This window comes from Megalobrama amblycephala, linkage group LG16 (assembly GCF_018812025.1).
Source record: "Megalobrama amblycephala isolate DHTTF-2021 linkage group LG16, ASM1881202v1, whole genome shotgun sequence".
In the NCBI taxonomy this organism is placed as follows: Eukaryota; Metazoa; Chordata; class Actinopteri; order Cypriniformes; family Xenocyprididae; genus Megalobrama; species Megalobrama amblycephala.
In genome coordinates, this window is record NC_063059.1 from 41,071,411 (window position 1) to 41,082,597 (window position 11,187).

General features: G+C 31.6%; 1 protein-coding gene across 2 annotated transcripts; it reads left to right on the forward strand.

Moving 5' to 3' along the window:
• The first annotated feature begins 486 nt into the window (after nt 1–486).
• On the forward strand, nt 487–9,286 carry cldn15lb (claudin 15-like b). Of its 2 annotated transcripts, XM_048159687.1 has the most exons (6): nt 487–879; nt 2,099–2,319; nt 6,133–6,297; nt 6,385–6,466; nt 8,466–8,576; nt 8,664–9,286. In XM_048159687.1, exons 2-6 carry the CDS (start codon nt 2,100–2,102, stop codon nt 8,752–8,754), a joined length of 669 nt encoding a protein of 222 aa, XP_048015644.1. In that variant the 5' UTR covers nt 487–879; nt 2,099; the 3' UTR covers nt 8,755–9,286. The 2 variants fall into 2 exon arrangements, with proteins under 2 accessions (XP_048015644.1, XP_048015645.1); XM_048159688.1 differs by lacking the exons at nt 487–879; nt 2,099–2,319 and adding an exon at nt 3,957–4,806.
• The last annotated feature ends 1,901 nt before the right edge of the window (nt 9,287–11,187 follow it).

Sequence of the window (11,187 nt, forward strand, 5' to 3'; positions counted from 1 at the left end):
TAGGGTTTGTTTTGTTTTTTCCCATTCAATGAAATAATATACACTACTGTTCAAAAGTTTGGGGTCAGTAAGAATTTTTTAAAATAATTTAATACTTATATTCAACAAGGACACATTAAATTGATCAAAAGTGAGATTTATAATGTTACAAAAGATTCTATTTCAAATAAATGCTGTTTTTTTGAACGTTCTATTCATCGAAGAATCCTGAAAAATAAAATCTACAACATTTTCCACACAAATATGAATTTTCAACATTGATGATAATCAGAAATGTGTATCAAATCAGCATATTAATACGATTTCTGAAGGATCATGTGACACTGAAGACTGGAGTAATGATGCTGAAAATTCAGCTTTGATCACAGGAATAATTTATATTTAACATATATTCACATAGAAAACAGTTATTTTAAATTCTAATAATATTTCATTGTGTTTAATGTATTTTTGATCATATAAATAGTGAGCATAAGAGACTTAAAAGCATTTAAAAACCTTACCAACCCCAAACTTTTGAACTGTATTTTCTAATTGAGTCCTTGAGCACTTGAGTGGAATAAACCCTCACTGATGATGATGATGATGATGATGATGATGATGATGATGATGGTGGTGTAATTTGTGTATTGTGAAGTGTGTGAAACAGACGGATGACCCTGAATCAAGAGATCATCTCAAAACAACGTCATCTGTCTGTCTCATTTTCCCCGTTTTCTTTTTTGGGGAGGGTTTGATTTTTCAGGGTTATTGACCTAAAGCCAATATTAACACAGCGACTCTGCTCTCTTACATATAGACCGAAAACTGTTCACAAGACCCAACTTAAGCTAATTATTCTCAATTATTAGGTCACATAGTCCACCAGGAGCCAAACAGGTGCGTAAAAATCTTCATTTTTTCTTCATTCAGATTTTTAAGGTTTAAACTGATTTCGTATTCCAGAACAAAACAAAAAACAATTTCAGCATGAAGGTTCTTCAGGTGTGATTCTAAATGGAACTATCAATATTAATAAAGAATGTTTAAGCATTTCTAGTGTGAGCAGTTCAGATTTAGTATTTGTCAGATATTTTGTTGTAAAGTCAAACTGAATTAGTTCGTTAACTTCACTTTTTGTCTTAGATGATTTTTAAGTTACTTTTTGTGGCTGTTATTAGATAAATTAATAAGTACGCGTGATTTGCTTTTATTTCGCAAGAGTTTGACCAGTCAAAGAATAGAGCACATCTGATTTACCCACTCTAGAAGTGCTTAAACATTCTTTAATCATATTGATAGTTCCATTTAGAATCACACCTGAAGAACCTTCATGCTGAAATTGTTCTTTGTTCTGGAATACGGAATGATTCTTTACGCAAAGGGTCATGAAACTCTAAAACACATTACTGAGGTGTTAAACGGTATGAATGTGTTTCACATCACAACATTTCCTTCAAATTTCTTTATATTAAGACAAGACACCAAACTTTACAGTTCTGTTCCTATCTATATTCACTGAGGGTTTGTTCATATATAATTTTCCTGATTTTATATAACGTTTATTACTAAAAACAAGTTGAAATGTTTGCTGACAGTATTTTCTGATAAAATAAAGAAAAATCAGAATAAGAACAGATTTGTAAAACATTTGACTCTAATATATCAACAAAATGAAACAAGAATATTGTTGTCAATTTGAATAAATGTATGTAAATAAGTGCATTTTTAACTAGATATGCAAATGATTATCTAATCAAAGCATTTCAGAAATGTTGTAATACAAAATGTGTTGCCTTTAATATACTGTGATTAAACAACTGGGGAAGTATGGTGACAGTTAAACTTTTTTTATCCTATTCATCTGTGGCGTCTTGTCTTAAAAAGAGGTTTGCAAATATGTTTTCCAGCCTGATGCCACTGGAGAATCTTCTTTTCTAGTTCTTCAACGAACCCAGAAACCAATATACTGCTCTGAGGAAGCATAGAGCAAAAATGTTTTTGACAAAGTTCTTCACTGAACCCAAGAACCATTGAAGAACCTTAACTTTAAGTGTTTATCTCTCCATCCAAACTGAGTTTGTTTGTGCCTGATAAATATCGTCTTCCTCTCTTTCAGGATGGCAGCGATGGTCTTTCAGCTCATGGGATTGTTTCTGGGCATCGTCAGCTGGTGTTTGGAGTCCAGCTGTACGAACTCAGCGGTGTGGAAGAAAGGCAGTCACGGAGATGCCGTGGTGACCGCCAGCTCGCATTTTGAAGGACTGTGGATGTCGTGTGCGTCTAACTCGCTCGGAGCTGTTCACTGCCAGAGATACAAGACAATTCTGGGCCTTCCAGGTGAGACAGGCACACGGCGCATGTGGCCTTCGCTCGCATTACACAATACTGCATGCTGGTTTCAGCGATACAGTATCATGACGGGTTTGCTGTGGCTCAATCCTGTGACAAAACTAGGTTATGCTAGTCATAAAAACTCATAAAACACTCACACACACCTTTCCTCTAGAATATTTCAAATGCAGTACAGTTTTCTGCAGATGTGCTTCAAATTTGTGCTCTTGGACAAAATTCAGAATTAAAAACTTGCTTCTTTTCAGTTCACGGGTTGGAATTTGATTTGGAAACGCCACAGAATGTTCAAATGGAATTTGAATTACAGGAAGTGGAATTTACTTAAAGAATTAATATATATATATATATATATATATATATATATATATATATATATATATATATATATATATATATATATATATATGAAAATTATTTCAGTAATTACATTTAAGCAGAAATAAAAAAAAAAATAGATATTAGATCATGAAATACTTAAACTTAAAAAAAAACCTCCTTAAACCTAACAAAAAGTTATTTAACCTAAAATCTGAGAACCTACAAAAGGTTCTAAGGTTCTTATACCTAACAAAATTTTCTTTAACCTAAAAAAGGTTCTAAGATTCTTAAACCCAACAAAAAGTTCTTTACTCTAAAAACTTAGAACCTAAAAAAGGTTCTAAGGTTTTTAAACCTAACAAAAATTTGGTTCTTAAACCTAACAAAAAGTTGTTTCTAAGGTTCTTAAACCCAAAAATAGAAATATACAGGGCTACTGCAAAACCGGAAGTTCAAAGACAATATTCTAAAGATGGCGGCGCGCTTGTTTCTCTGGAAAATAAGGTCTATAACCTAAAAATTTAGAACCTAAAAAAAAAGTTCTTTAACCTAAAAGTTTAGAACCTAAAAAAAGTTCTTTTAACCTTAAAAATTTAGAACCTAAAAAAAAGTTCTTTAACCTAAAAACTCAGAACCAAAAAAGGTTGTAAGGTTCTTAAACTGAACAAGTACTTTAACCTTAAACTTTAGAACCTACAAAAAGGTTCTAAGGTTCTTAAACATAAGAAAAAGTTTTTAAACCTAAAAACTTGGAACCTAAAAAGGTTCTAAGGTTCTTAGACCTAACAAAAAGTTCTTTAACCTAAAAAATGTTTCAAAGGTTCTTAAACCTAATAAAAAGTTATTTAACATAAAAAGTTGGAACCTAAAAAAAGGTTCTAATGTTCTTGAACGTAATGGAAAGTTCTATAACCTAAAAATTTAGAACCTAAAAAAAGTTATTTTAACCTTAAAAATTTAGAACCTAAAAAAAAGTTCTTTAACCTAAAAACTTAGAACCAAAAAAGGTTGTAAGGTTCTTAAACTGAACAAGTTCTTTAACCTTAAAATTTAGAACCTACAAAAAGGTTCTAAGGTTCTTAAACATAAGAAAAAGTTTTTAAACCTAAAAACTTGGAACCTAAAAAAGGTTCTAAAATTAGAAATATACTGCCTTGGCAACTAACTGAAATTAGTTTAGGTTGAAGTATTAAAATGACTAAAACCAAAGCTGAAATAAAAGTAAATTAAAGCTGAATGAAAATATTAAAAAAGCAGAAACTAATAAAAGTGACAAAAAAAACAAATTACCAAAATAAGAACTGAAAATATAAAACCACAAGCTAATTCAAAATATTAATAAATACTATAAAAGTACATAAATAATTCTAAAATAACACTGATATATAAATAAAAGTACTAGCTGATCTGTTGGCCTAAAAAGCATATAATACCTTCAAGACTTCCTAAAGCTTCAGACAAGGCTTTGTGAAACCATCATTCATAGTCTTGAAAAACCTTCCTTTTCTAGTTTTTTTTTAGCTACTCTGTATGAAATGTGTCCATGCAAACACAGACTCTAGTTAATTCAAAAAGAATCACATGGTCTCTGTGTGTTTAGTCTGACCCTCTTCACACTCCACACACCCAGTGTGACTTTATGAAAGGTCAGAGGCCTTCCATTTTAGGGGTCAAACTCAAACTTTTCTCTAAGTCACATGTCACTCCTTGTATTGACTTCCTTTGTCATCATGGCGTTATCTAGTAAAAGCAATATAGGAGGGACCGGAGTTTATGGTTTTATGACTCTGATCTTGAAACTATAACACATTGACACACTCAAACACACTCCCATCCTGGGACTGCGCTCGGATCGGAGTTTAATCTGTCCGCTGGTGAAGTTGAAGAGAGTTTCATTGGATATTGTGTGTCGTCCGTGTGGATTTGAGACGTTGATCATGTCGACTGCGGTTCAGATGTTGGGCTTCTTGATGTGTTTGGGGGGCTGGTTGCTCTCCTTCATGTCGCTGTTGAATGATTCGTGGCGTACGTCGTCGTTTGTGGACCAGCTGGTCACGTCTGTGTGGTACTATCAGAACCTGTGGCAGACGTGTGCGGAGGGAAGCACCGGCGTCACCAACTGCAAGCAGTTTGAGTCGATGCTCGCTCTATCTGGTAACACACACCTCATACACACACACACTAGAGTTTGTTCATATTGCTGACAAAGAAGTATTGTGGTGGTATGATACATGTCTAGGTCATATTTCACCTCAAAATCAAAAGGAAAAATAAGAAAATATATTTTGCATGATGAGGGGGATTGGGGGATTTGCAATTTGCAATTAAAATTATTAATATCTATTGTGACATATAAATACTTCATTTAATATAATTTATTTTAAATTTAAAAAATAATGTCAGAATAAAAAAAAAAAATCTGAATGTTCATAAGAATAGGCTTAATTTTCATGCAAAATCATGTTTTGTTTTGTTTTAATGTTTGTGAAAGAGTCTCTTCTGCTCGCCAAGGCTGCATTTATTTGATCAAAAATACAGAAAAAATTCTGAAATATTATTACAATTTAAAACAACAGTGAATATATGTGAATATATGTTAAAATATAATTTATATCCAGTGATCAAAGCTGAATTTTCAGCATCATTGCTCACACGATCCTTCAGAAATCATTCTAATATGATGATTTGTTGATCAAGAAACATTTATTAATGTTGAAAACTAGTGATACATTTTATTTTTCAGGATTCTTTGATGAATAGAAAGTTCAAAAGAACAGTATTTATTTGATATATAATCTTTAGTAACATTATAAATGTCTTTACTGTCACTTTTGATCAATTTAATACATTCTTGTTGAATAAAAGTATTAATTTCTTTAAAAAAAAATCTTACTGACCCCAAACTTTTGATCGAAAAGTTTGAAAAACACAATCGAAATTGTATTTTGCGTAATGAAAACAAAGTCTGTTTTGACATCATTTTCAACATTTATTTACTATGAAAAATCATTATAAAAATATCATTACTTAAATCAGAATAAATTAACGGAAGTACAACAAATACTATCACGACATATAGAAATACTTAATTTAATATAATTTATTTTTAGATAAAATAATCATAATGGTCTTAAAACATAGACTTTACTTTCATACAAAATATGCATGTATAATAGTATAGTAATATGTAATATGTAGGCTATATAGTATAGTACTTTGATTTTTACTGTAGTGCTGTATAATTTTATATATATATATATATATATATATATATATGCTACTTTAACATTCTTCAAAGAATGTTAGGAGGTTGCCGTCATGTTCAAATATCATATAAATGCACAACAAACCTTTGTACTGTCATAGTTCATGCCCAGAAGATCATGATCTTTTACAAGGATTCGTTTGAATGTGGCAGATTAATGTTTCTTGGAAGGTGTGTTTTACATGGCTGTTGGATATATTTTGTGTGTTTTGCAGGATACATCCAGGCCTGTCGCGCTCTGATGATAATCGCTCTCGTTCTGGGCTTGCTGTCCGTCATTCTGGGTGTGTTGGGACTCAAGTGCATTAAACTGGGCAGCACGTCTGAGGAGTCGAAGGGCAAAATCAGCCTTACATCCGGAGTGATGTTCATCCTGTCAGGTCAGTGTGACGACACACACACCGTCTGAATCATATAAATGACGTTTCACAGCATTCGTGTTCACATCTGCATGTTCTCTCTGTCAGGTTTGTGTGTTATGGTGGCGGTTTCGTGGTACGCCGCTCAAGTCGTTAAAGAGTTTAATGATCCTTTTTACGGAGGAACAAAGTGAGTCAAAGTGAAATTATTTTATTTTATTTTAAAATTATACAGTTTATTAAAACCTAAAAGTTTGTGTGTGTGTGTGTGTGTGTCTTCGTTGAGTATCATATTTGATACATCAGGCTTTTATGGCTCATATAAAGTGAGAATATGGAGGAAAAAACTGCCCAAACTGAGCAAAAATATGCATTTTGGTGCAGATGCTGATATATATATGGACAAAAAGTAAGATGTAAATCAATGAGATCCTCATAACAGACTAAAATGCATATAAATATCAGTCGTCACCCTATATCTGCCAATAATATTAAAGGGTTAGTTCACCCAAAAATTAATATTCTGTCATTTATTACTCACTCTCATGTCCCTTAAGACCTTTGTTAATCTTCAGAACACAAATTAAGATTTTTGATGAAATCCGATGGCTCAGTGAGGCCTGCATAGCCAGCAATGACATTTCCTCTCTCAAGATCCATTAATGTACTAAAAACATATTTAAATCAGTTCATGTGAGTACAGTGGTTCAATATTAATATTATAAAGCGATGAGAATATTTTTGGTGCGCCAAAAAAACAAAATAACGACTTATATAGTGATGGTCGATTTCAAAACACTGCTTCATGAAGCTTCAGAGCGTTTAAGATGATAGTCAAATGCTTTGATTTATGATTTGATCATTTGTTTTATGATCAAATCTACGGAAGAGGATTAGGGTCAAGAAAATAAAACAATATCGAGATTAAAGTTGTTAAATTTTGAGATAAAACCCGTTAAATTTCGAGAAAAAAGTCGAAATAAAATGTTGAGAATAAACTCATTAAATTACGAGAAAAAACTCGTTAAATTTCGAGAAAAAAGTTGAGATAAAATGTTGAGAATAAAGTCATTAAATTATGAGAAAAAAGTCGTTAAATTACGAGAACAAATTCGTTAAATTATGAGAAAAATGTCATTAAATTACGAGAAAAAAGTTGTTAAATTACGAGAACAAATTCGTTAAATTATGAGAAAATTGTCATTAAATTTCGAGAAAAAAGTCGAGATAAAATGTTGAGAATAAACTCGTTAAATTTCGAGAAAAAAGTCGTTAAATTACGAGAACAAATTCGTTAAATTATGAGAAAAATGTCGTTAAATTTTGAGAAAAAAGTCGAGATAAAATGTTGAGAATAAAGTCATTAAATTACGAGAAAAAAGTCGTTAAATTACGAGAACAAATTCGTTAAATTATGAGAAAAATGTCATTAAATTTTGAGAAAAAAGTCGAGATAAAATGTTGAGAATAAAGTCATTAGATTATGAGAATAAAGTCATCAAATTATGAGAAAAAAAGTCGTTAAATTATGAGAACAAATTCGTAATTTAACGAATTTGTTCTCGTAATTTAACAACTTTTTTCTCATAATTTAATAACTTTATTCTCAACATTTTATCTCGACTTTTTTCTCGAAATTTAACAAGTTTTTTTCTCGTAATTTAACAACTTTAATCTCGAGATGGTTTTATTTTTTTATTATTGCTTGGCCCTAATCCTTTTCCGTACAAATCTCTTAAGTTTTAAAACATATAATATAATGCAGTACAATGATGATTGCGAGACTTTCCTCAAAAGCCTGATGATCATATTTGACATGATTTTTCAAAAAAAAAAAAAAAAAGTCCAGATGAAATATTACTAACAGTAATAAAAAAAATCAGTAAAGATTTCACAGAAAAAAGACACGAGATGAAGGTGAACATTTTTACAATTATACTAAAAGGCTTTTACTTTCTAAAAAAGTTAATCAGACGACATACGGCATGTAGTAGATTGTGTGCGACAAGATTTTCAGCAGTTTTTAATCATGTTGATCATTTCGAAGCTTTAAAAAATTGCGTATCAAAGTCTTTATAGGGTTAATACACACATACACACACTTTTAGGCATAAAGTACCTTGCAGTACCATGTAAATACCATGAATGCACACACTCACATGCTCATCTTTTGTGCGGCGTGTGTGTAGGTATGAACTGGGCGCCGGTCTGTATCTGGGTTGGGCGGCAGGAGCTCTGGCCATATTGGGTGGAGGAATCCTCTGCACGTCCTTCAAGAGTTCAGCACCTGCACAAACACGGTGAGTCTCCACACGTACACGCAGATCACAAATCATAAAATCTGAGACAAACACCACTAACGCCTGTCTTCTCTCTCTCTCTCTCAGGGGTCACAGCTATAACTACACTGCTTCACAGCCGCAGAAGATCTACAGATCGGCTCCGTCAGATAACAGCACCTCCAAAGCTTATGTCTGAGGGGATTATTTTTGTACATGGACATGCTTTTTTAGTACTTGCATCTTAGAATTCAGTCGTATTTAATTCCCTAACGTTCCTGAAAGAATTGCCCTCATAGTAATGTTCAGATATACATTACCGTTCTTATGCATTTACTTGCATATTCTTATGCATTTATTTGATCAGAAATACAGTAAAAATAGTAGCATTGTAAAATATTATTACAGTTTTAAATAGCTGTTCTTATTGTGCATGATTCATCAGTGTTGATTTCATCATAGATATTACATTTTGATGCAAGATTTTCTCATTTTTGGCTGATGTCGGACTTTATTTTGATATGAAACACCCACTTTACGTCATCAAATCAATTCCCTGCTGTACATTTGTTTTTCATCTCATGTTTCATGTTTATATCATGTAAGTTGTCATGCTTATGTGGATCATTTTAGTTTTTTATATAAATGTTACACGGTCTGTTCTGGTGTTTCGGAAATTGCTATTATATGTGTGTTTCATGTGAATAAAACAATTCTGTGAAGTTTTGAAATTGTGCGAACAGTGTTTTATTTAATATTTTGCAGTTATCAGCCAATCCGCAGAGGTTTATTTTGTTGGGAATTTTAATGTTTTGAATTAAAAGTTGTATAACTTTTAGTTTGCGGATTGTACAGATCTCGTTAAATCCTTTCGGTGCAAAAACAAACATGTTATAGAGGTTTACTCTGACTCAAGACTTTGAATTATATATGACAATAAAGTTTCATAAAACAATACATTTATAACTCTTATCTTGATATTTCTTGAAAATTCATACCAGACAATGAAAAGATAAATGCAAAATCTATTGGAGCTACAAAATGGCAACATTCTATATATTTTGTATAGAAAAACTCTTTCAAAACTGCTTAAGCTTAAACTGTCGCTGGCCCACAGCCATTACATATTTAAAACAGTAATATTCTACACTAAACCTAAACTAATCTTGACAAACTATATATCATTTGAAAGCTTAGAATCTCTAGTTTTCATATTTGCAAAATAAATTACAAAGGAGCAGTAATTTATCAATTTGAAACAAGCATATTTTCATACTCATAAGGCATGTTCAGACCTTTATTTTGAAATAGCGATGAACATGAAAAATCATTTAAGATTGATTGAAACATGTTTGTTTTCATGCCAAGAGTTCAAAAGATAACATCCATTCAATTTTTTGAGAAAAAAAGGTCTGAAAATGTTTCTAATAGAAAAAAAAAAAACATTCATGATTGTGGCGGCGATCTATAACCCACATACATGTTGTTTTTATGTTTATTAGAGGCTGAATTCATATCAAATTCTGCCAAACTTCCCATAATACTTCTATTTAGGATGTTTACTTCATAAATAGTATGAAAATAATGGAAATATATGGTTCAGATCACTCAAACCATATATGGAAATGGAGACGCCCTTATATGGTCAGTATGGAGCTTGGGTGTCATCTAGTGAAAAAGTGTGGTACTGCACCCAAACAAAATCTTACTGAAAGCTCATTTTTTGAGATATCAACCTGAAATTTGTCTATAAAAAAAGTGGGGGTGACAGTTAACAGGTTAAACTCTTTATCTAAAAACAAAAGAATATTTAAAAAAAAAAAAATAATCAATGTATATGCCCTGAAATACTTTGTGATAGAAGTTTATTGTAAATAATACAATTAAAATCCTCAATCTATTTGGAAAATATCACATACATAAAGTAAAATGTATGGAAGCCCGTTTCTGCAACTAAAAAAAAGAAAAAAAAGAAAAAGCCACAAAAAAAAAAGAATAATTGCGACTTTTTATCTCTGAATTATGACTTTTTAACTCGCAATTATGAGTTTATATCTCACAATTGCAAGTTATAAAGTCAGAATTCTGAGATATAAAGTTGCAAAGTCAGAATTCTGAGATATAAAGTCGCAAAGTCAGAATTCTAAGATATAAACTCGCAAATACAGAATTCTGAGATATAAAGTTGCAAAGTCAGAATTCTGAGATATTAAAAAGTCGCAAAGTCAGAATTCTGAGATATAAAGTCGCAAAGTCAGAATTCTGAGATATAAAAAAGTCGCAAAGTCAGAATTCTGAGATATAAAGTCGCAAAGTCAGAATTCTGAGATATAAAAAAGTCGCAAAGTCAGAATTCTGAGATATAAAAAAGTTGCAAAGTCAGAATTCTGAGATATAAACTCGCAAAGTCAGAATTCTGAGATATAAAGTCGCAAAGTCAGAATTCTGAGATATAAACCTGCAAAGTCAGAATTCTAAGATATAAAGTCGCAAATACAAAATTCTGAGATATAAACTCGCAAATACAGAATTCGGAGATATAAAGTCGCAAAGTCAGAATTCTGAGATATAAACCCGCAAAGTCAGAATTCGGAGATATTAAAAAGTCGCAAAGTCAGAATTCTGAGATATA

What these genes read in the sequence shown, in the direction of transcription:
- cldn15lb (XM_048159687.1), top strand. Translation starts at nt 2,100, where the DNA reads ATGGCAGCGATGGTCTTTCAGCTCATGGGATTGTTTCTGGGCATCGTC. An exon ending in AGTGATGTTCATCCTGTCAG is followed by an intron (nt 6,298 to 6,384) that starts GTCAGTGTGACG and finishes TCTCTCTGTCAG; the next exon opens with GTTTGTGTGTTATGGTGGCG. An exon ending in CCTTTTTACGGAGGAACAAA is followed by an intron (nt 6,467 to 8,465) that starts GTGAGTCAAAGT and finishes GCGTGTGTGTAG; the next exon opens with GTATGAACTGGGCGCCGGTC.